Source organism: Panthera pardus, unplaced genomic scaffold, assembly GCF_024362965.1.
Source record: "Panthera pardus isolate Hobbes unplaced genomic scaffold, ASM2436296v1 HiC_scaffold_17, whole genome shotgun sequence".
Classification (NCBI taxonomy): domain Eukaryota; kingdom Metazoa; phylum Chordata; class Mammalia; order Carnivora; family Felidae; genus Panthera; species Panthera pardus.
In genome coordinates this window covers 132,992,429-133,018,651 of record NW_026526732.1, presented here as the reverse complement: position 1 = coordinate 133,018,651, position 26,223 = coordinate 132,992,429, and the positions used below count along the sequence as shown (strand labels likewise).

At 39.8% G+C, this 26,223-nt stretch overlaps 1 protein-coding gene across 3 annotated transcripts in view; it reads right to left on the bottom strand.

Annotated features, from left to right (window-relative positions):
• Positions 1–26,223, bottom strand: part of GMDS (GDP-mannose 4,6-dehydratase) — a 624,172-nt gene that overhangs the window by 29,697 nt on the left and 568,252 nt on the right. Inside the window, exon 10 of one of the 3 annotated variants that reach the window (XM_019419915.2) lies at positions 4,006–4,140. The exons of the other annotated variants lie outside the window; for them this stretch is intronic. Within the exon in view, the coding sequence (XP_019275460.1) occupies positions 4,021–4,140 (120 nt within the window). The 3' untranslated portion in view covers positions 4,006–4,020. Of the gene's footprint in view, positions 1–4,005; positions 4,141–26,223 lie in introns of those variants that run through there. 3 annotated transcript variants of the gene reach the window in all.

Genomic DNA, 26,223 nt, shown 5'->3' with positions numbered 1-26,223 from the left:
CCTCAAAAAAATTAAAAATAGAATTAATGTAAGATTCATCAATTCTGCTTCTGGGTATCTATCCAAAAGAATTAAGAAGCAGAGTCTCAAAGAGATACTTATACATCGATGTGCATAACAACATTATTCACAATACTCAAAGGTGGAATCAATACAAGTGTCCATTAACAAATGAATGGATAAGCAAAATGTGGTATATACCTAAAATGGAATATTATTTAGCTTAAAAAAAGGAAGGAAATTCTGACACATGCTACATGGATAAGCCCTGAAGATATTATGTGGAGTGAAATAAGCCTGACACAAAAAGATAAATAGAAGATTCCACTTACATTAGGTACCCAGGGCAGTAGTAAGATTCACAGAGACAGAAAGTAGAATGGTGCTTTCTAGGGACTGGGGTGGGGAGAATGGGGAACTACTATTTAATGGGTACGGAGTTTCAGTTCTGTGAGACAAAAGAGTTCTGGAGATGGCTGGTGGTAATGGTGTCATAATAATGTGATGTAGTTGAGATCATTGACCCGTATAGTGGAAGATGATTAACCTAGTTAATTTTGTTATGTGCATTCATCACAATTAAAAAATATTCCTTTAATATTCAACTTAAAAATAAATAAGTCATTACTATACTGAATCTCTTAACTGTCCTTTATCTTTCAAAAAGTGTCACACCAGAACTACTCCTTTAGGTGGTATCTGAACTTTAATTTTTGTATCATCAGCACTTAGCACAGTGCAAGTTACATCATGGGAACTCAATATACTCGCTAAAAAAAAAGAAGAAAAAAGTGCAGGGACGAATATATGAACCCTGATTATTCCCTTCTTAAATTTCTCTTTAAAAACTTATTTATCTATTAACATGCAGTGTTATATTAGTTTCAGGTGTATAATATAATCATTCAACTATTCCATGTATCATCCAGGCTTTCTTAAATTTCTAGGGCTACTCACTCAACTATTTCATGTTCAACTGATACATATATATAATATATATATATATATATATATAATACATATATATATATATAATACATATATAATATATATTATACATATACATAATATATACATATATATTATATATATATATAAGTTGATATATATCATGTATATTTCTTTTTTTAGGTGAAGAATTTTCCATTTATATAAAATATATTAGTTTCTTTTTATGTCAAAAGCCCTTAACATTTTTATTTTTATTAATTTATTTATTTTTAATGTTTATTTTTGAGACAGAGAAACACAGAGCATGAGCAGGGGAGAGTCAGAGAGAGAGGGAGACACAGAATCGGAAGCAGGCTCCGGTCTCTGAGCTGTCAGCACAGAGCCTGACATGGGGCTCCAACTCGCCAACTGTGAGATCATGACCTGAGCTGAAGTCTGACACTCAGCCGACTGAGCCACCCAGGTGCCCCGCCTTTAACGTTTTTAACACGGAACTAGAAAGAAGAGTATAATGAATGTCTATACATATCACCCAGAATCCACAATTCAGAGCTTTGTTTTTGGCCACGGTTTATGTTACCATAATTTCCTCAGAGTCACGGTCACATCTTTTTGTCAAGTACCTCCCAATGTATGTGTATATATGAGGAGACTGATACAAAGAAGTTAAGTAAGTGGTCAAGTTCACACAAATGGTAAATGGTGGACTTAGGACATCTATCTCCATAACCCTAGGTATATGAGATCTTCCAAATCCATTAGGATGAATCTCTTTATTTTCACATTTATGCAAGTGAATTATTTTAACTAATAAGATTAATTTTCCAACATGACTTGGCCAATTTTCAGATATGGTTAATTAAAATTTTTAGGGGTGCCTGGGTGGCTCAGTCGGTTAAGTGTCCGACTTTGGCTCAGGTCATGATTTCACGGTTTGTGAGTTCCAGCCCCGCGTCGGGCTCTGTGCTGGCAGCTCGGAGCCTGGAGCCTGGAGCCTGCTTCAGATTCGGTCTCTGTCTCTCTGCCCCTCCCCTAAGCACTCTCTGTTTCTCTCTCTCTCAAATATAAAAAATAAAAAAATAAAAACAAAATTTTCTTAAAGAGAAACAAATGCCAGTGTTTTACTGTCATTGGTATTTGAGTTTTGGAAACATCCTCACTACTGTCTCTAAGCACTCAGTGGGGCTTCTTGAGCCCTGACTATTTGAAGCATGTGCTAAGACATGTGGGGTCTGATGGCAACAGGGCCTCACAGCTGTGCAGTTCGGAAGAGAAAGTTACTACCTTCACAGTCTATTGCTACTTAAGTTGCTAAATTAGACCCAGATTTATCTTTTTTTTTTTTTGTCATTGAGGAAGCAATTTATTCATTTTAGAAAAATGTTTTTTGCCCTACTCTCTTCTTTCCCCTGTTCCCAAGGCAGATTTACTACCACGAATCACAAATTCAGGCTCAGATGAGGTAGCATCTGCAAAGAGCTTTCTTTGTAAATGTGAATCGGTACATGCAGTAAGGTAGACTGACTTGATTGTAAGAAAATGTAACTTTCTATTTTCCTATCCAGGCTTGGCTCCTGGCTGCACACTGTGACCCCTTCCCTCCATAAAATTGAACTGAGCAAAGGACTAAAGGTCTCTAACATACAGTACACTGTGTTGGAGAAGGGCTGAGTGTTCCTTCCAGTGGTCTCTCACCAGGCACAAGGCACACAGGAAAGACTCACAAGGAAAGACTGAGTCTGGCCTCCCAGAAGACTATGCTAGATGCTTTCTCAAGGGGGAAACAGGTGCAGGTGTGTAGTACTGGGCCCATGGACAGACACGTCTCACCAGGAACCTCTGCTCCATCCAGCATCCCATCTCACTGAAGTCAAACTCCCATTCTGTACCAGGCCATTCACAGAGAAGAAATTTGTTCTGGTGGGGGTGTAAAAAATCCTCATCTATTTATAGCCTGTGGTCATTCATCATGATATTGCAAGAGATCTGAATGATTAAAAATACTGAATTAATTCTTTCATTCAATGATTTTGTGTCACGCTATGATGGTGGATATGGCAGCCACACCTCCTGTCTCATGGAGCACATGAGAGCTGTTTCAGCCTGCTCTGCAGAGTGGCTATTTCAGCCCTTCATTTACCCAAATAGGACCCAGGTAAGTGGTTCATCAATGGTGACATGAATCATCCAGCCACACTGCACTCCTCTGGTGAAGAGGACATTCTAGAGGGTTTGGCTTTACCACAGAAGGGAGATCAGGTCCCTGGGAGCCTGGTTCTCTTGGCTGACTCATAGACATCTGACCGGGATGCCATCAGATTCCTGATGAGATGAAGGCCAGACGATGTGCCCATGAGCATGGTGGAGTCTCTGTCTCTCAGTTGTTTTCACAGATAGAGCTGAGAGTGAAGTGTGAAGGGAGACAGAGCCAGGATTGAGCTTGTCTGGCACAGACCTGCAGACAGAGTCCATTAGCCTCTGTGCTGGAAGTGGCGCTTATGCACTTAGGCAGGTGCTGAAATGAGAGAGCCTGAGCCTGAAGATGCTGGTCAAGTCTCGATATGACAGCTACCTTGTGGATCATAAAAACCAGATGAGCCAGCAGATAACTGCTATATGGTAACTTGTGTCACGATAAAAATGTCAGTTTTCTGTATTATTTTACAACATCGACTAGCTTAGGAATGCTTTCAAGCAGGACACCGATACCCTCCATTGTTAAAAACAGACCTAGGCATTTATTAACTGGTATTCACACGGCTCTTTCACTACCTGAGTTTATGAAGCGAGACCAGATTTCCTGTCCTTAGTATTCCTTCAGGAGCAGCAACCATTTGGGTGCTATAAAATGTTTCCATCAAAAATGATAGTCAAGGACAGGCACCCTAGGCTCCTCACTCCTACCTACTCACTTTCTTTCTCCCTTGAGAGTTAAGCAAAATTCCCTTTTGTTAATTTTATTCTTTACTCCTTAAAGTGATTCCTGTAACAAAGAACTCAAGTAAAAAATCCACATAATAATTATGAGTAGAATCCACCCCCTACCTTTTTCAAAGTATAAGATGAGCTCTATGGGTAGTGAGTGTCATGCCAGCATGGGCCTGGAAACTGGGCTTCTCTCTTCAATTGTGCCTCGTACAGCACTGGGGTCCAACACTTCTGGAGGATTCTCATGGAAGAATTCAGAGGCTGGGTGTCTGAAGGGTATGTGTTTGCAAACAGATATCCAAAAGATGATCTAGGAAATATGGCCCTGAATTCTAAACTGAAAGTAATTGTTTTGAGGGCTCTTTTCTCTTCAGTTGGGGTGGTCCATCATGAACTCACTTTATAAAAATTGTGGTTCTTTATAATGAAGATGTACATGACGCTATCTCTTTATGGGGACTTAGGGGAAAATATCAATTATTAGCCAGCAGTTGCTTCTCACACTTCACCTGGTTCACTGTTTCAAAGCTGAAGTTAAATTTGTGCAATCTTGTTATATTTACAGTGTTTACACCTGGACTGAAGAACATACAGTATAGTTCTGCTGACTGCTGGCCAGGACTCCCTAAGCTGCACCACAGAGCCCAGAAATATAATCACCTTGTGTGAAGGTGGGAATTCATTATAGGCATTATGGGTCAGGTGGAAGACTTGACTTCCATTTTTATGCAATACTTCATGTACTTTATGATATACTAATTCATATCAAGTCTACTGATCATGAATAAAAAAGTAATGTCTTTGAATGATTAATTTTTAAAGAATAAAAGAGCAAGATTAAAAAAATATAGCATATATGTTTATAATCCTTCATCTCAAAACCATAGAATCTGGAACACTTAAAGCACCTGAGAAACTGCGTGGCTCAACTTTCCTCTTACAGACCAGTGACTGAGGCACCAGCCCCAGAGAGGTCAATGTCTTGACCACAGTCACCTTGGCAGCATGGTGGTGTCACCCCAGCCAAGCCTATTGTTAAAATTGTCCAAGGAATGAGGAAGGCTTGAGAGTTGTCTTCTAATATCTGAAAGACTCACATGGGCAAGGGATTGGCATTGTTTGGGGTAGATAAATATAGAAGTTATATGGAGGCAGATTTTAGTTAATAGAAAAAAAATAGCTTTAATGGAAAAGAAATAACAGCTTTCTGACAGAAAGGGCCACCTTGTGACCTAGTGACCAACTCCTCATCACTGGGCAAAACAGACCCTGCTTAGCCTCTGTGGGATATGTGAGCATTTGTACATTGGGTGGGAGGCTGGAAAATCCCACCGCTGGGCTGGGTGGGAACATGGGAGATTGCACACTGGGAGTAACTTTGTGGCAGACTTTTATTTTTTTACAACTTTATTATCCCATATTTTACGTATCATATAATTCACCCATTTCAATTGTACAATGCACTGATCTTTAGTTACTTGAACAAAGTAAGCAATGTTACCATACATCAGTATGGTATATTATACTATACTGAGGTGTAGTATATTATCACCTCAGTTAGATCCCACTAGGACAGCTGTTTTAACTAAAGTACCATCTCTTGGGGCACGGCTATCTAGTGAGGGGCCACCTCACCCACACCAAATCATGGTGGTGTGTATTGCAATCCGAGCACCTTACTGTGAGTGGATCAGATGCTGTAGCAAAGAACAAGGGCAGGAAGGAAGGGCTGGATGGAGAGGAGGAGATTGGCAGGTAGGTGAGAGCTCTGGGGAGGTCAATGTGAGCCCATGGGTGAACCAAAGGGCTAGTGTTGTGAGGTGGCAACAAGATAAGAGCATATTCCTTTTCCACTGGTTCTCCTCAACTCCGTATAAGATTCTAGTTATAATAAATCTGTTTAAAGTAGTGGACACTTTTACTCTGACAGTTTATCATAGCAAACTTTAGAGGCCTTTAAGAATAAATCACTTGAAAAAAGAAACTGAAGCTAGCTGCTAGCAAAAATAGATTATCATAATTGTAATGTCCATTTTTTAAACAGCACCATCTATTTTCAAACCACTTTATTTCCCTAATGAGTTAACATATGTTTACCAGAAAAAGGGAGTCCTCTTAAACTCAGGCTCCCTGTGGTGCATCCCCAAAAGAAGTATCAATGCCTTGGACACAGACATTCTGTGAGAGCAGAGTTTGGCCCCATGCCCACACTATTCCTCCATCCCGAAGGACCTGCTTGTGTTCTTAAAGCAGGTACTTAAGTAGCACCTTGAAGAAAATAACATGCATGCTGTTTTATGTATATGCTCACACTTCCTTGCTTAAGTGTGCCTGGAAAGCCCCTGATAATCATATCTGGAGCAATCATGAGAAGGGAAAGATAAAGCCACCAATCCATGTGCCAATTAAAATTCAAGGGACCTTAATGGGATTGGAATACTTTTTTTTTTTTTTTTTTTTTTAAGGTAAAGCCTAGGATTTCAGCTTCAGGACTTCTGAAAATCTTGAGAGTGAATTCTTCATACAAAACTTTGAAGGGTGGGGCTCATAGTATCTTTAGGTTTACAGTACCCAACATCTAAACAAAAAAAGAAAGAAAAGAAAAAAGAAAAGAAAACATCAACTATTCAGAAAAACTAAGAAAGTCACTTCTGCTCTTGAAAACAATGAAAAGATTGCACATAGTATGTATTTCTCCAGAAAGTCTTATGAGGAAAAGAATGTAAGGGGTCATGAGTGGTACTTCTAGTAGAAAAAAATGAAGATGAATGTTAATGAATGAAAAATATGTAGGAATTACATGTTTTGTTTTTTTTTTTTGTTAGAGTTATCAGGTGTAGAGTGTGACCAAAACTGTAAGTTGCGGGACACAGTCTGTTCTGTTCACTTCATCGATCAGATGGATAAGAGCCACATCTCTAACAAGGCTGGGAATGGATTCATTCTATTTTGATTACTAGCAGCCTAGTCCCTGAGTTCAACCTACCTAATTGGTTTGTGAGATATAAGTAATGGAACATTATAGAAGACAGTCACAAATATAAAATCCAAATTCCACTATAAAGTCTTTTTAAAATAGACATGACCACAAAGAGGGGTGCAAGAAATATTCACGAACAACACCTGGAATCTTTCAGAGCTGCCTGGAAGACAAGTATATTAGGAACTCTCATTCTTTCCAGCACAGTTCCAAGGGTTTGTAAATAAATCAGTGCTGGCCACACCATATGGCCTCCATTTTCTCCCATCTTGACCTTGAGATATGGCCTGAGGAGACCGCAAGTCCCAGCAAGCAGTTTTCAATCTATATCTGAGCAGCACCACATAAAAGATGAAAGCAATTACAACAAGCACCATTTGCAGCAAATACCACGATGCAGTCCTCTTGGCTTCTGGAAAATTGCTAGGGAGCCCTGTAACTGGCCCGACATTTGGGCACAGGCCTCACTGACATCTTTTTCAAATTATAAATCCATTTGGGCTAAATTCTCATGGGTTGTGCCTTAGATCCCTGAGTGGATTGCACAGCAGGTGCTATTAGAACCTAGTCGTAATCAGTGAGAGATGGTCCAGGAACCTGGGAAGGTTCTAATAATAAGCAAGGACTATCATCAGAATACTTAAACACTTAACCAGCTTTGCATCTTCAAAGCACTTTACAAACATTAATTAATTAATATACACTATCCACCCCTGTGATGTAGTTAAGTATTATTATCTCCACTTGACATATAAGGAAACAGACAGGTTAAGTGGCTTGCTTGAGGCCACACAACAAGCCCAGAGTGGGTCTGGGAACGTAAATTAGAAGCACCTGATCCAAACTCGCACCCAGGTGTGCTAGTGGTGTAGTCAGCTGGCTCACGGCACTTCCTGAGCCCTTACTGCCCAGGAGCAAAGAAGTGCCTCTGTCTGAGGGCGTGAGGTTGCAGCAGACCTGCTGACAAACTGTCAGAGGAGGCAAGCCCTCAGGCTGTCTATTGGACCCTGTCCCACTCCACTGGAGATGCCACTCCTTGATCACTTTTTGACCCAGAATAGAGTTTGTCTGAGAGAGAGAGAGAGAGAGAGAGCACCGAGTGAGAGCCACGCTCTGGCTAATCCACTGCTCTGTCCAGCTGCAGTGGGTGGAGGAAGGATGGGGGCCCTCTGCTTCTGCCTTCCCTCACCACACTGGAAGTGCACTAGTGGCTTGGTTGGGGGAGAATGCTCAGGCCGGCCAGATAGCTGGGAAAGTGAGCTGTCATATCTAAAGGGTGGGTTACTGAGGGAGGAAAAAATGGAGGAAAAGAGAACGCATGGGCAGGAGGAGCCTATCATCTAAGGGTGATCAAAACCAACAGCAACAGCAGCAAAAACCTACACCGGGGAAATGGTGGAGAACAGTGATAACTGAATGAAAAACTACGTCAGTGGGAATTGTGAATTGTGAGTGGCAAATTGCTCTGGTGACTGAAAGTGCTGGGAAAAGGCGGAAGAATTGCATCTGGGAAGAGGAAGAAAGAGAACCAGCAATTCTGGAGTGCCTTTTGTGTATCAGTATTCACTGATTTAATCTTCAAATCAACTCCAGCACATGAAAACATTGATTTTTATCCTCATTTTAGGAATGGGAAATTGAAGTACTGACAGTCAATTTTCTGGAGGAACTGGAATTCAAACCAGGTCTGGCTGACAGTGATGACCCCACACCACTGGAAACAAGGAAGGACTCTGGGCATTTCAACAAATAAAAGGGCAGGAGGCTTCCAGGAACAACTGGGAGACAGTGGAGGCTTGGGAGCGGCTGTAAAGTTGACAGTGGCACAGTGCTGGGGGCTTGATTTTGAATTCAGCAATCCTGCAGCTGCGAGGGACTTGAGGACAGTGTGAGGGAAGTGCGGAGGCTGCTTAAACTGTGTCGGGGTAACTCACTGGAATATCCAGAGAGCATTCAAGTGGATGTTACATCAGTTGGCTTGTGTTAACTTATACATACCGTCTTGAGAGTCAAGGAAAATGTCTTGACTTTTTAATTGAAGGAAATCATCCCAATTCTTCTCTGGTTATTTGATGAAAATAAAAATTTGGGGAATAATCCTGAATACCATTTCCTCTCTCTCCTACCAAAAGGCCCAGGGCACTGAGCAATGCTACTTTGGGGCTGAATGGATGTTTGTTGAATGAAACACTGAATGAGGACTCAGAAACCAAACTTTCATAGTCTACAAATCCTCACAAGACTGTCAGAATAAGGACAGAGGTTTGCATTTATTTATTTTGCTAAAAGCTTCATACTTCTCCCATCTCTTGATATTGTGAGAGGTCTGGAACTTTCCTCTCAAATATATTTCCTTATATGACATGCTTTTCCACGAAGATGTAAAATTTCTTATTTTCATAGAGCTCACTGCTCAAATATGGTATTGTAGCTTTTCTTAGCATCTTGCAACTTTTCTAGAGTGTGCATTGGAAAAGGAAAGAGAGAGAAATTCAACTTGAGATGTCTTTGAAACCTTTGTCAGGGATATTGGGAACTGATGGGAATCGAGGATGTGGAAACTCTTACAGGTAGAAAACACCAAAGTAGAGATGTGGATGTTGCCTCAGAAAAGGTGGCCACTGCTTCCCTTTATGAAGCCAGTCCAAACTGTGGAACCCCTCCACCAAAGCACCCCCAAATTTCCTCTCATTCTGACCTATTTAATTGAACTGCCCCCTCGCCAATTTCCTAGAACAGCAGAAAACCAAGTCGCTTTCTCCCTGCTTCCACTAATGCCTCTTACAGAGTTCTTCCCACAGCAGTTAGATGTTTTTATGAACACAAGTTGCACTGTGGCATTCCTCCTGCCAAAACAACCCACAACTCTCTGTAACTCCCATATGCTAGAACCCCAAATGCTAACAATAGCCTGCGTTGCCTTATGTGACTAACTCCTGACTATTTCCCTAAACTTCTCTCCTCCTCCAGCCCTTTCTCATTCTCTCAGGCACACTGGTCCCACTGCTGTTCCTTCAACTGGCAAAACACACAGCGCCTTTGCACTCATAGAGTACCCTTCTTCTGAAGATCTGTGTGACTTGCTCCCTCACTTCCTTTATGACTCTGTTCAAATGTCTTTTTTAGAGAGGCCTTCTTTGATCACTATTTACCCCACCGTATTTTCTTCATAGAACATCTCCCCTGACATATTCAATTATTTATGTTCTGTGCCCTCCCATTAGTATGTAAGCATCCTATGAGGAGGGAATTTGCACTCCCAGGGCCTTACAGCAGTGCTTGGTACCCAGTAAGAATTTGTTAGATACATGTTTAATATTTGTATGTACCACCTGTTATAGTTTCCTTACAATAATCAGGCTAAAAGTTGCTTACAAATAAAAAAAAATAATTCATAAAGATTTTACTTTGGTGATTCTTTTTGTCAAATTAATTTCTTAAATGTTGCCCCTACTCCAAGAAACCAAGTTTGCATCTTAACAATTGATTTTTAAGATCAGGAATCTGCTCTTTGCTACTTGAATCTTGTATCAGCCTTTGGCCAAAACCAATAAAAGTCTGGGCCACCTTTCGCCACAGCGATTTCTGAGTCACACGTGCATCTCCTTTATCCCTGTGACCCCTGCCCCACCTGCCAGCTCCCCAAAAAATCCTATTGTTCAGTGTCATACAGAGTAATGTTGAGGTGCACTCTTATGACTTCACTACTCGCTCACATGGAAGGTTGGGAGTTTTCGCCCCTAGTGAAGAGGAATCATTTCTCCTAGAGGAGCCTTAGATGAATGAGGGTCCCATTCTCCTTAGAATTCTCACTCCACTACATATGGCCCTACTTTTGCATTTAGAACATGGACAACCACATAAAGTTGAAAGTGATGCTCCTTTGAGTGTAAGCCAGAGATGAATAAAAAGTGGTTTAATGTGTGACTCTGCCAGTACTGAAGGGTTTGAGCCTCATGTAAACTTTCGCTGATCACCTGCAGTTCTGGTCTAATAATTAAGAGAAAATGTTAATATTTAATACTTAAGCATAATATTTAATTTGGAAAATACTGGTACAGTAATAAAGAGGTTGCACATATGGGTAGAGTTTTCTTTACCTCATTGATATTGAAGGTATAGGGCAATGAAAACATTTTGAAATTAAAGTTAAAATAGTCCCAACTACAAAATTAACAGGTTTTAGTTCAATAGTATTCATCAGGATCACTTATGCATGACATATGTGCTGTGTAAATAAATATATATATCCTTCTACATATACAGTTGGCTTTCCACATCTAGAACTCCCTTGAACAGAACATGATTCATGGAATTGGCAGTTGCTAGTTTATCTTTTTCCACTGTCTTCAAAGGTGGCTTATGCTTTTAAATGCACAAAGTGTATAATCACAATTACTTTAAAGGGTTTCAATCCCATGTGTGAGAGAGTTCCTAGGCCAGCCTAGGAACTGAAAGTGATAATGAAATATTAAAATAAGATGGAAATGAAGGTAGACCCTGGCTTGTTAGTGCAAAGAAGACACTTATCTCAGGTTCACTCTATACATTACTTTCTCCCATTTTTCTTAAAGGGTAGGAATGGGTATCTGATAAGGATATGTATATGTATAGAGCAGGGTTTTGCTGTTGTTTTGGTGTCTAGGTTTTCCTCTTTTAGTGGAGATGTGCTTTGTCAATGGCTATTGAGTTGTGACTGAAATAGAGCAAATTGAAGAAGGCAATGACAGGACGATGGAGAAGGGGGAGAAGACAATACATGTGTCTTGCTTCACACAATGGCTACAGCACTAGAAAAATAGAACTTCTGTATATATACTTATGTCTTTTTTTAATGTTTATTTTTGAGAGAGACAGAGTGTGAGTGGGGGAAGAACGGAGAGAGGCAGAGAGAGAGAGAGAGAGAGAGAGAGAGAGAGAGACTCACTCCCAAGCAGGCTTCAGGCTCTGAGCTGTCAGTATAGAGCCTGGTGCAGGGCTTGAACTCATGAACTGTGAGATCATGACCTGAGCTGAAGTCAGATGCTTAACTGAGCCACCTAGGTGCCCCTGTACTCATGTCTTAAATGTAATGAGGAATCTTGCTCTCTGAAAAAGATCTTACTGAGAGCTAAAATGACAACCATTTTCTAAATATCATCCTTAATTTATTTGGTAGGTTTGGATTTGCTATATCAAGGTCAGTCATGTAACAGGTAGAATATTTCCTTCTGGGGACCTTATTTCTAATTTCTAATGTGACCTAGAGGAGTTAAGCTTGACCTCTGATCATATTAACAGGAATCAGCCAAATGGACCATCAAGGGAGGAGTGATAATGACATGTACATTCAGGTAGGACTTTGAGTCCACAGAAGAGCTTTCATGTATATCATTTTTGATTCATAAGCCATGGGGGTAAGTATGTATTACATTAAGTAGATTAGGCATCTGTTCCATATTACGGATAAACAAACAAAGTCTGCATGAATCCCCTAAGGTCAAGCAGCTATGAGATCCTGGAAGTGGGACTCACACTCTGGCCAAGGTCCCCTCACCTGCACCACATGTGCATCTCTTTCTCTACCCTCTTGATTTCACACTGTGTGTCTGGTGGGCTCTGACTCCTCTTCTCTTGGTCTTGAAGACGCACCAACACCAAGAACATTTCACATTTGTGGAGCAAATATGGTAAATGTTAAGCATCAGAGAACTCCTCTTCCCATTCGCACAGCCTTATTGTACTACAGGTAAATCTCTGCCATCATTTACTTTTTGTCTACCTACTTGTTTATATTAAAAAGAAGTTCTTGAAAATCTAAAAAGTTTACAGATACTCAGTGATCCAAAGGTATGCTCAAAAGACTCTAAAGGACCTTAAGCAACATGAATTTATACTTATACAGTGAGCTTTTTATGTTACAGAGTTGTGGTTGATAACAGAAGGAACTGGGTACCCACAGAATGCACAAGATCTTTGGCGTAATGGGGTACAATTTGAATCAGTCCCTTGCTGGACGAGTTATGTAGTAGGCATCTCCTATAATGTCTTATAGCAAATTTATGACACATTTACATTTTTTGGTCCCCAGTGTCACAGTGTCTTTGTAACCTTGGCACAAAGTAGTTAACCGGAATGATGGTGGAGATCTGGAACTAACTTTATCTCTTCTTTGCCAGTATGAACATGGCTGGTAATCAAATCTCCTAGTTGGTTAGCAACCATTTATGGAGCACCCTCTGGGGGAAGGGTGCTGTGTTTTCTGTTGAGCACAAGTATTCTTAGACTCCTCACAGAGCAACAAGGCAAGGCCAAGCTAGATGCATAATACCAAAGAGTAGCTTATTCAAAGCTGTGCCTACTCTGGGCCTCTGCCATTGACTCAGCAAGGATGCTTGTCTTACAGGGGCCCAGAGGTGGGGTGGAGATGGAAGAAGCAAGTCTGCTCAAGAAACTGCTAGATGGCTGGATTCAGATTGATCAAAGTCTGCCATTTTGCCTTGTCCATCTGGAACCATAATTCAAGAATGAAATTGCCCTAAGTTTTCTCCTCCCCACCATTAAATTCCATTCAATCATAGTAGGCAAAACGCAGTCACGCTCAAGCAGCCAGATGTTATCATTACAGACCTTTCTTTATAAACCGATGCTGAAACTTGAGTGGTTGATGAGACCAGCTAAGCAGTTGTACCTTTGACCCTACTGCATTAAACTTGCCCTATCAATTTAAGCTTAGTATAAACACCATTTCCCAGAGCCCCTCATGAAGTCAGCAGTGAGAAGAAGCTGACTAAGCCTAAACATTTTTTAACAGCAATCTTGTCTTACAACACCAAGGGGATTTGCTGGGTATCTGGGGCTTTATAAAACCATATGAACATGCTGAAAGAATTAAAGTCCTTTAAAAATGAAAAATTGATGGTGACAGTCCTTCTGAAGACCAGTTGGTATAATGGCAGCATAGGAATGGGTATGAGAGTTGGTCTGAAACACTTCTGAATTTTTTTAAGTGATATATTTTTATTAGTTTTTCTTCTTTCTCAAAGGTTTACTCCAAGGTGGCCATTCCAATAAAGAATGAAAAAGTGTGTCCCAGTTATCAGCAACTTGGACATTTAAGAGCCACTGAACATATGTATTGTCCTGATTAAGTTTCTTTCAAATGAATATTGGGATCCTCTCCCCATTCAAGCATATTAGTGATATCCTAATTTTCCACAAATCTGCTTGTAGCTGACATTCTAGTAAAGCTTCACCTGTATACATGCCCAGGAAGAATGAAGGTAGTTACCACTACATTGTTATTTATTTATTAATATTTCAAATGAATGAAACCTAGATTTTCTATAAAATATAAAAGTATATTTATGACTTATTAAATATACTTCAGTGTAAGGCTATTTCAAAAGAGAAGATCAACCTTCGCAGTGTTAATTTTTTCTGTATAAAAATATTATTCAGTCACTTTGTGGCTTAGCTTCCAAATAAGTAGAATACTGTCCCTTTCTGTCAAAATGCTAAAATTGTACATTGGCAAGCAAATACATGCATGATTATAAGATTTATGAACTCTAATAAAAATTACCTTAAAATGTTTTATCAATGAAATAAAGCTATATTTAAATTATAAATTCTAAGTTTTAAAAAAACAGGCAGGAAATGTAGATATTTTCAGAGACACAGGGTAAAAAAGGAACCCAAACATTAAAAGAGAATATTCTCCATTAAGGGAAAAAAAATACTATTAACTTAGAAATAAGGTGTTTTGGAATATGTGTTGCTTCTAGCAAGGTTTCATCTGATTATTGCAAAATCAAGCAAGTACCAAGGTTATCAGCTCAGGACCATAAAGCCAGTGAGTTATCAAAAGGGATTTACATGTGGACCTCAATCACTGGAATTAGTGAAGAGTCACAGATTTGAAGGGAATACATATCTTACTCAAATTGATATTATCAAGAAATCAACTAGTCAAGGGAGAACTCTCCAAAACCTTAAAATCTAATACTGAGGTCAAAGAAACTTTGTCAAATGTCTTGGTAGCCTGATTAAAAGAGTCATTCTAATTGTTTTCTTTTCTTCAGAAGGAGGAGACAGAAGAGGCATTTATTTCATGGGATAAACAGATGAAAGATTGGGAGAGTTGGGATCAAGGCTTGGTGCTGTCACAGCCAGGTTTTGGAAGTTTCACAAGCCTCTTTAGGTCTTTGCCTGCTCATCAGGGAGTGTGTACTTCAGAGGAGATGGCATCTCCTCTTCTTTCAGGCTCTGGGACACAATTCAGAATTCTATGATCTTTAAGATTATTTTCATCTTTAGGATTCAGCAAATGTATGAAGCATTTATTTAGAGAAAAAAATGTACTTCGAGAATAACACCTCCCTCTGTCACTTAAATAAAAAGAAACAATATGCATTGTTTCGCTATTTAAATGGGGGTGTTGAAAAATGATGTCATCACCTTCCACCACACTCCACAGTGAACTCATTGGAAGCAAGAGCATTGCCATCAAGAGCTGTCACGACCTGTCCTATAATAGCCAGTTTATGGCAGAGACCACAGAAGTTGCCCATGGAAGGCTTGGTGGGCTTCTCGGGAATGTCTCCTCAGCTTTATTAAGGAGTGGAAAGATTGAACAGAACTTTTAGACCCATGAAATCTTCAGGAAGAAGAAAATGCCTGTTTGACCTGACATGAGAATGAGGGAGCCTACCGCAGTGCTGGGTGGCCTTCTGGGATTGCAGGGTGAAAGGCTGGTGGCTTGGAAAGGAGAAGGTATTACATGTTTGAAATGAGGACCAGAGGCAGGAAGGGATGCCCTGGGCACAGCCATTGTATACAACTTTCTGATGCAATACTTTTCTTGCTTTGATTTGAAAGAGCTATTTTAGTATGAAGGGTTTCTGTTGGCTTGCTTTTTCCACCTGAACTAAAAGTGAGAGGAGAATGCCTAGGGAAACTTTGATCAAGCCTTTCCGACTTCATGTAACATGGGCTGGATGAGGGATTTGTAAGTTTCTGAGGCATCATGTCTAGTAACTGATGCCTTGTTTTTCTTAATTAATGAGTAGCTCAGATATTTCAATGGAATTGGTTTATCCATGTGAAGATAAGAGAAAAAAAGTACACTAATGTGAAAAGCTAGACCATTTTCTAACTTGGTTTATAATGAAAAAGTACATTTAAAATGAGGAAAATTAAATAGACTTATATTCCTTAGACATAATCTTCCTAAGGTACCAGTTCAGTAGTAAGAGAGATAATCATCTTTGTGTCTTTTGTCTTCAGTTGTATTTTTAGTTTTCATTCTGCATTCCATGATTCCAAAAGCTGAAGTCATCTGCAGGTCAAACCATGGCCTGGGGTGAGTACCTCGTACTTCTTAAAAAAATGCGTCTTCATTCTGAAAACATGAAAACTCTTGCTCTGAGGTTGGATTCAATGAACCACACCTCTTACAAGTTGTTCATCTTTCCTTGCTCATCCAGGCGGACTTTTGCTCAGTTTTGCTGTCACCACATAGCTGCAGGGCTTTTTGAAATTCTAGGCAATGAAGCTCATTTCCATGTTGCTCATCTCCCAGCAACCACGGGGGCCTTCAGAAGGCGTGAGTCTAAGGACTGGGGGCAAAGATCTGATGGCGGTGTCCTGCAAACCACAGTAACCCACAAAGGCCCCAGCACATAAAATTTGTCCAAGGTGTTAATCAGCCTCACTGAACTCACCCTTCCTGAGCAACCTGTGACCTACAAAGATGCAGCTTGTTGGAGCCTGGTAGCAGGCTTATCACTCTCGTTTATGAGTTTTCAGACACATTCATGTTGGTGCATGTGTTTAAAAATCTGCCTCTCTCTCTATGCCCAGTTCAGAGTAAGCAAGCGACCGAAAACAAATTTTCTGTTAAGTTGCTCTTCTATAGGGCGCCTGGGTGGCTCAGTCGGTTAAGCGTCTTGACCTCCGCTCAGGTCATGATCTCGAGGTTTGTGGGTTCAAGCCCCGCGTTGGGGTCTGTGCTGACAGCTCAGAGCCTGGAGTCTGCTTCGGCTTCTTTTTCTCCCTCTCTCTCTACCCCTCTCCAGCTCCTTCTCTGTCTCTCAAAAATAAATAAATGTTTAAAAAATTTTTGTAAAAAGTTGCTTTTCTATGAAGTGCCATATTGACGAGGAGGTGAATGGCTTGCCACTGGGATCAGGCCAAAAGCAACACCACCAACACTCCATACTACCACTAAAGACTCCTGATAAAGGGCATTATTTATTTTCTAGCTTATAGTCACCAATGTATATATATGTAAACCCCTACGTAAACAGAGACACTGAATGAATGATATCACTCTGATGATTTAAGAGGCAAGCATTTTGTGTATTCCTGAATGAGATAAATTAAAAATAGGCAAAATCACAGACCCAACACCACCACATAGTTCCTTATTGTATTTATACAAAAGAGTGTTCTGCAGTGGATTTGACAAATGCCTAGTAGTCACCCAATAAAAGCACATTTGGGTATGGCTTTATGGATGATGGGTATGGGTTAAAGGAGGTACTGGCAAATTTGAAGCCACTGTTATGTTGTATTTTCCAAAATGATAAGGGTGGTCTGGTGTCCACATCATGACGAATGAATGAGAGTAGATGGAAGAGAATGGGAGAGAACTGGTGGGGGATGGTGGGTGGTTAGGATAAAAATGGAGTCAAAGAGAGGCAGAGGTAGGTGGGAAAGCAGGGTTGATGTGACAGAAAGTAGTCGATGAGACACTGATTGGGTGGCTTCTGTGTGTGTATATAGGCATGCATAAATATAGAGATCTAGAGTTATGTTTAATTTTTGCAGCAGAGCGATAATTCTTAGAAACAAAAATCTCCCTGGAATTTCTAGTTTTATGTCTAACATTAGCTGTCATTATTTAAGTCTTTGAGATTAGTGTAAAAAGGCATTTCACAATGCCTGGTCTCCTTAATCAGCAAAATCAGATGCTGAGAGATAGTTCTCAGATTGGTTAAGAGGATCCCAAGAAATGACAGACTGCAGAGGTTTTACGTGGCAGTATAGAGAGAAGACCTATTTTGCCATTGGACTGAAAAATCTTACAGAAAGTGAAAAGTCTCAAGAGGATCCAAACACCTCACGGGGCAATGGAACAGTGGTGATGCAAATTTGTGGGTGCAGAAGGGGGTTATTTATTCATAATTTATGTGTCCTGTCTCATGCTGTATTCTTCTGACCCTCTCAGAGCAGGCTTTCTGAGCCCTGCTGGTCAGAAGTCAGAGTCATCACTAGGCTGGAGAGAACTCCATTCCCTTGTGTCCTTGTGGGCATGTCGGGAAAGACAAGCTTATTGCTGGCTCTGCACTCTCCACCACGCCCAGCCAGACATTTCAGCAGGGATTCAGAATGTACCACCCAATTCCTAATTCCATATTTTTAAACACAGCATGAAACAAACCATCGATCAGCCAACAGCAGCTGGCAGAGGATCAAGCAGGCCCACCGTGGTTTGAACTTTCGTGAAAACAAATGAGGTTTGGGATTTCAGAGAACCTCTCCAGTTTCAGGCCATCACTAGTACTGACTATTTTCTCTCTAACATCCCAGGCTGTCCAATCTGCTCACCCTCAGCAGAATGATGCCTGCACAAATCCACAGGTTGCCTGGTTCCCAGAAAATATAGGGCCAAGTGATCAGTGCATTGCCATATCCCTTCTTCCCTCCCACTACTTTTTTTGGCATGATTAGCCTACAAGTTTCTCACTAGGACTTCTCTTCAGATAAATTGTCAATGGGCCTTTCCCTTCCTCACTCCCTCCCTCTTTCCCTCCCTTCCTTCCTTCCTTCCTTCCTTCCTTCCTTCCTTCCTTCCTCTCTTCCTCCTTCCCTCCCTCTCTTTTCTTTCTCTTTCTTTCTTTCTTTCTTTCTTTCTTTCTTTCTTTCTTTCTTTCTTTCTTTCTTTCTTTCTTTCTTTTCTCTCTTTCTTTCTTTCTTTCTTTCTTTCTTTCTTTCTTTCAAAGTCTGTGTTTTTTAGAGCAGTTTTAGCTTCACAGAAAAATTACACAGAAAGTGTAGAGAGTTCCCATATATGCTTTCCTCCTCCATTTCCTGCACAATTTCCCCTATTATGTAATATACTGCATTAGAGTGGTATATTTGTAACAACTGATGAACCAGTACTGATGCATTGACTAGTTTGCATTAGGTTCACTCTTTGTACTGTACAATCTATGGGTGCTGACAAATGTACAATATCACGTATCTACCTAGCATCACAGTGTGTACAGAATAATTTTGCTGGCTTAAAGAACTTCTGTACCCCACCTATTATCCTTTCCTCTCTCCCCTTGAACCTTTTGCAAGCCACTGGTCTTTTTCTTGTCGCCATAGTTTTACCTTTTCCAGAATGTCATGTAGTTGGAATAATAGAATATGTAGGCTTTTCAGATTAGCTTCTTTCATTTCTTCACTTAATATGTACCTAAACTTGTAGTCTAAACATGCCATATCTTTCTGTGGCTTGATAGCTCATTTCTTTTTATCACTGAATAATATATTCCATTGTATGGATGTACCATACTGAAGGATATCTTGCTTACTTCCAGTTTTTGGTGATCATGAATAAAGTTGAATGATTATGAATAAACAGTCATATGCAGCTTTTATGCTGACATAAGTTTTGAAGTCAACTGTGTAAATAGTTAGCAGTGTAACTGGTATATGGTAAGACTGTTTAGTTTTTTAAAAAACTGCAAACATTCCTGCAAAGTGACAGTTTGCATCCTCACCAGCAATGAATGAGAGTTCCTGTTGCTCTACACCCTCGCCAACATTTGGTGTTTGGGATTTTCCCTAATCTAATGTGTGTAGTGGTATTCCATTATTCACTTATTTAGTAAATGTTTTATTTTTAAGTAATCTCTACACCCAATGTGGGGCTCAAACTCACAACCCGGAGATCAAGAGTCGCACTCTACTGACTGAGCCAGCCAGCTGCCCCTCCTGTTATTGCTTTGATTTGCAATTACCTAATGACAAGGGATGTTGAACATTTTTTCATATGTTAATTTGTCAGCTGTATATCTTCTTTGGTGATGTGTCTGTTCAGATTTCTGCACATTTTGTAATTGGGTTGGTTGTTCATTTTCTTATTGTTGAATTTTAAGAGTTCTTTGTATGTTTTGGATACTAGTCCTTTATCAAATAGGTGTTTTGCGAAGATTTTTCTCCAAGTTTTTGGCTTGTTTTTTCATTCTCTTAACAGTGTCTTTCACAGAGCAGAAGTTTTTAACTTTAACGATGCCTCACATATTAACTTTTTCTTTCATGGACTGTGCTTTTGGGGTTGAAACTGAAAATCCAAGGTCATTTTTGGTGATGTAGTTAAAAAACTCTAAGGTCATTAGATTATCTAGATTTTTCTCTTATATTATCTTTCAGAAGTTTTTCAGTTTTGCATTTTACCTTTAAGTCTATGATCCATTTTGAGTTAATTTCTGGGAAGGGTGTAATGTCTGTGTCTAGATTAATTTTTTTGTAAATAGATTTCTAGTTGTTCCAGCACCATGTGTTGAAAAGACTAGCCTTCCTCCACTGGAATGCCTTTGCTCCTTTGTCAAAGACTTGCTGACTATATTTGCATGGGTCTGTTTCTTGGCTATTCTGTTCCACTGATCTATTTGTCTATTCTTTTGCAAATACCATGCTGTCTTGATCACCGTAGCTTTAGGGTAAGTCTTGAAGTCAGGTAGTGTCGGTTCTTTGACTTTGTTCTTCTTAAGTACTTTGTTGGCTTTTTTTGGTGTTTTGACTTTCCATATACACTTTAGAATCAGTTTGTCAAGATCCACAAAAATATCCTATATTATTTTCCTTCTTCATGGAGGATTTCTTTTAACTTCATTTTTTGCAGGGTAAGTCCACTGGTGACGAATTTCCTTAATTTCTGTTTGAGATAGTATTTATTTCTCTTTCACTTTTGATGGATGATTTCACTAGATACAGAATTCTATGTTGGTATTTTTTTTTCTTTCAACATCTTAAATATTTCACTTCCCTCTCCTATTGCTTGCATGGTTTCTAAACAGAAGTCTGATATTATTCTTACCCTTGTTCCTCTATAGATGTTCTCCCCCCACCAGCTTCCTTCTGTAGTTTGAATATGATATACCTCAGTGTTTTTGTTTTTCGTTTTTTTGTATTTATCTTGCTTGGACTTTTCTGAAATTCCTGACTCTGTGGTTTCGTGTTCTACCACTAATTTGAGAAAAATCTCATCTATTTTTTTATTCAAATATTTCTTCTATTCCTTTATTTCTTATCATTCTGCTATTCCCATTACATGTGTGTTACACCTTTTGTAATTATTTCACTGTTCGTGGATATTCTGTCCCAATTTTTTCCATTCTATTTTCTTTCTGCTTTTTCAGTTTTGGAAGTTTCTACTGACATATTTTCAAGTTCACTGATTCTTTCCTTGGCCATGTCCAGTCTACTGATGAGCCCATCAAAGGCATTCTTTATTGCTGTTACATTGTTTAGGGTTTCTAGCATTTCTTTTTGTTCTTTCATAGAGTTTCTATCTGTCTGCTTACATTACCTATCTGTTTCTGCATGTTGTCCTTTTTTTTTCCATTAGATCACTGAGTATATTAATCACAGCTATTTTAACTTAAAGTCTGATAATTCTAAAATCTCTTCTATATCTGAGTCTGGTTCTGATGCTCACCTTGTCTCTTCAGGCTGTGTTTTTTGCCTTTTAGCATATCTTATAGGTGGAAGCCAGACTTGATGTATTGGATAAAAGAATCTAAGGTCAATAGGCCTCTGGTGTGAGGTTTATGTCTGGCTACGAGTTAGGTTGTTTTTATTATTTGCTGTTGCTGCATCGGAGGCTAAAATTTCCTCCAGTGTCCTTGTTTTTGTTTCCCCTTTTGTCTTTGGGTTCCCTAGACACTCCTTCTTAAATGGAGTCTGACCAGTTCTTTCAGCTGGAACCCCCCATTATTATACAGGATGTGGTGTTAAAATGTGGGAGAAAAGGAAACATTCTATAATCCTATGATTAGTTCTCATTCTATTACTGGGTCTGTGTCCGTGGGCTGTGACCTTCATAAGTGCTTCTCAGTTTTCCTCCTCTCCATCTTAAGTGACACAAGAGTGCTCAAGGGCACTGGAGGTGGGTATTTGCCTTTGTTCACATCATTTAGGCTTTGGTAAAATCGTTTCCCTTGAGGGAAGGCCTTTGCTAAGGGGAAACAGATCTCTCTGGACATATTTCAAAATGGTTACTTTTCTCCTCCTTCTGGCGAAAGCATGAGGGATTTTTCTCTGATCTTTCTCCCATTTTCTGATCTTAACTCTGGGAACAAGTAAAATTTGTGAGGGAGAACTCATGAAAGTGTGGGGTCCTGATACTGGGCCCCCAAGAGTTTTGATCTCTCAAGCTAGTCCACACTCAACCTCCAGCAATTAGTTAACCATCTAATGTGTTCCTACCTGATGATAGCCCAATGGAAGTTTCTGTTCCTAAGCTCTCTGATTCTCTGTATTCACCTCTCTTACTAATTTTGGACAGCAGTTTTGTCCTGTGACCTCAATTCTCTGATGGATCTAAGAAGAGTTGTTGATTTTCAGTTAGTTCAGTTTTCTTCCTGTTGTGAGGATAGGAATGAAGACTTCCCCACTTATATGTTAGAGTGGGAACCAGAAAACAGTTTAATGGACTTTTATTTTTCTCCTCAACTAAATGCAACTACGATCGAACATGAAAAGGCAAAACGTAAGTCAGGGGAAGTGGTAAAAAACCAGACAGGTAGAACATTTTAATTTAAGACTCAGTCAGAGGTAAAAGATTAAAATAGATTTTATAATTATTTTTTCACATGACATGTTGATAAGTTTCTGTAAAGAAAGACTTCTCTGGGTCAAAATATATTTTCAGGCATTTCTTTTCATTATTTAAAATAATCATTAAAAATCACTTTAAATATTTTCATTTACACAAGCCCACAGCCCAGTCAGCAGTGTCACTAAACACTACAAGGATTTCATTATTTGTTTAAAATAAGCACCTACCAGAGCACATTCTAATACCTGGAATATGATTCTGATAGCAAAGTAACCCTGTCTAAAAGAGTACTCTCCACACTTGCTGATATTGACCTTGCAGGGAGTTTAAGGTCCATGAATGGACCATGGAATAATGACCGAGCACTAAATGGATGCAGAGGAAGGCACACCTTTATTTGCTGTGTGCTCCACTCATGCAGAACACCTGCAAGGGGGAGTCTGGCCACTGCAAGTTGCTACAGTTCAGTGTGCACCATATTTTGATAATGTTCAAGAGTGTTTTATTGCAATCAAATAATATCTTGAGCTCTCACAACAGCAAAATGCAGGAACTTCAAAGGGATTCCAGTCCAACTGGAACCATCATTACAAAACAAATTTTAGCTTTATTGTTAGCCAGACCACAAAAGGGCAGAGACCATGCCAAAGTAAATGCTCTTGAAATCTCCTCTATATAGTACCTTTGAACAATTAATTGGTCTCCTAGAAACAAGAAAAAAAAGGAAAGAAAACAAAATAAAAATTGACAATGGAATATATTGTTCTTGGATGTTGTACCATGGATAAGCCATAGTCCTATTGCACAAATACCTGCCAAATTGATCATTAATTTCAACTAGTCTGTAATTTTACAGATTAGGTTAGGTGTTGTAAACTGAAATTATACTCATTTTGTAGATTACATTTTCAGTTGCCCATGGAGAGGAGATTTTAATGCCTAAGAGAATCTATTGTATTTAATATCAGCTGTTCAGTAGACCATCATCATTGCCACCAAGCCTCAGAGGTGACCTTCATTCATGAAGCATTTTTCTGTAGCTAACACAAATTCCAAATTTGTGGACCCTTCACCAACCTGACTTCTTCCAGAATCCTCCAAACAGATAAGACATGGTTCTGGATAGATGGGTTAGTGAACAGGACAGGTAGGAGGTGAGTTATGGTGAATAAATGGGGGGGGGGGCTGACCCAAATCAGGATTGAAATGTTTTGGAGTCCCGATCCCAAATATCAGAATCCCTTTGCCTATTATTTCTCTTCTTAAACTCTCTGTCTTCTAAAGTACTCAGGTCAGATTTTAGCTCTAATTCTTTACTGTGGTTCAATTTCTTATATCAGGAATGGTGCCTGTCTTCTCGTTTCTCTCCCTTGGGAGATATATCAGAACATGTAATGTCACATTGATAATGTCCTTTGAGATCCTTACATTAAAGGCAAAGTGTCATCTATGGCATATATTCTAGATGCAACATCTGAGCTATCAGAATCACAGAGCAGTTTCCCCTATACTTACTTTTGCACAGAGTGTTCCCAATCAGGCAAACTATGAACTAAGTCTGTGAGGATGTCTACTTAGGGTAAGTGTTCAAGAATCCTTGTCATTTCTTAAACTGATATAAATGACCTAAAACACTGCTTCTCATGACAAATCACTCTGGATGATGTTTCCTAAAGAAAAAACACAGAAGTGGGCTAGAGGTAATATAATATAATTCTTGGGCTTACTGCTACCTCCCTAGGAAGGTGGCTAAAAACAAAGAAGCAACACACACACACACACACACACACACACACACAAAACGGAGAGGTGATGGACACAGGGTGTATGTCAGGGCAGGGAGAGGAATGTGTCTGCTCATTTGCCTCTGGGTAGTATCCTGCCACCTGGACATGCTGGTACTTATCTGAATGTGACAAAAGCTTCTGCTTGACTGATATATATGACATCACACTGAAAATTCTGCCACATTTTTGGATAAGTCACTTATGTTTCATTTTCAGTCAGCTGTGTTCTAGCATGCATGGTTCCAAAATGGCACAGAAAATAAGTAGCCCTAACAGTGTTCAGAATCTGAAGTTTGGGAAATTACAAAAGGCTCCTTGCTCAGGATGGAGTGTGGCTCTGCGTGAAGAGTTGGCAGACCTAGGTGCACAGCACAGGCTGCCTGACTGACAGAAAAGGCTTTTACCAAAAGCAGTTACAGAGGGCTGGGAGGGGACCAATCAAATCCCACCAGCCCTCTAGTCTCCTGAGCATCATAAGAAAGTGCTAGAAGTTGAATAAAAAGAATGCTGTGGACCTGCATTTAGCATGTTAACACGGAAACTTTTTATTTTTATTTTTTTAATGTTTATTTTTGAGAAAGAGAGAGACAGAGTGTGAGCAGGGGAGGGGCAGAGAGAAAGACACACACACACAGAATCTGAAGCAGGCTCCAGGTTCCGAGCTGTCAGCATGGAGCCTGACACGGGGCTCGAACCCACAAACTGCGAGATCATGACCTGAGTCAAAGTTGGATGCTTAAACTGACTAAACTACCCAGGCGCCCCAATGGGACTTCTTTTCAAAAAAAAATTATTTTTAAGTAATCTCTACACCCAATGTGGGACTTGAACTTACAACTCCAATATCAAGAGTTGCTTGCTCTACGGATGGAGCCAGCCAGGCACTTGATCTCCTTTTTTTTTTTTAATGTTTACTTATTTTTGAGAGAGAGAGAGCAAGAGCAAGAGAGAGACAGAGTGGGAGCAAGGGAGGGATGGCAGCAAGGAGACACAGAATCTCAAGTAGGCTCCAGGCTCTGAACTGTCAGCACAGATTCCAAAGCGGGCCTCAAACTCAAAACCGTGAGACCATGACCTGAGCCAAAGTTGGATACTTAGCCAACTGAGCCACCGAGGCACCCCACTCTCCTTTTTTAAATGGAAAACTTATGGGACTTACAAGATCTAGCTCCAAATTACAGACCCTTCACTTGTTAAGGCTTACAGTCTTCAGTATTTGATATGTTCTAGGTTTATGAAATGCTCTTTTCTTCAAAAACTTTGATGCTTCCTGAATACCTACACTTTACCCCCAATTGCACATGTAATTGTGAGTGATTTGATGAAATTTATTATATTCTATAACTTATTCTAAGACAAATATAAAGAAAAGCAAAAAAAGAATCTTTGCCCTCCCCCAAATCTTAGCACACTTTATAACACATCACAGTTTTATTTTTTAATTAATTAATTTTATTTTATTCTATTTTTAAAAACTGTTTACTTATTTATTTTGAGAAAGAGAGCATGAGCGCTTGAGTGCAAGTGGGGGAGGGGCAGAGAGAGAGGGAGTGAGAGAATCTCAAGCAGGCTTCATGCTGTCAGCACAGAGCCAGACATGGGGCTGGATCCCAAACTGTGAGATCATGACCAGAGCTGAAATCAAGAGTTGGACACTTAATTGACTGAGCCACTCAGGGGTCCCAACATGTCACACTTTTAGAAAGGAAGAAGCCAGTGTTGTTCTTAAGCCCAAACAAGTTCTCTTGGGGCTTCCCTCT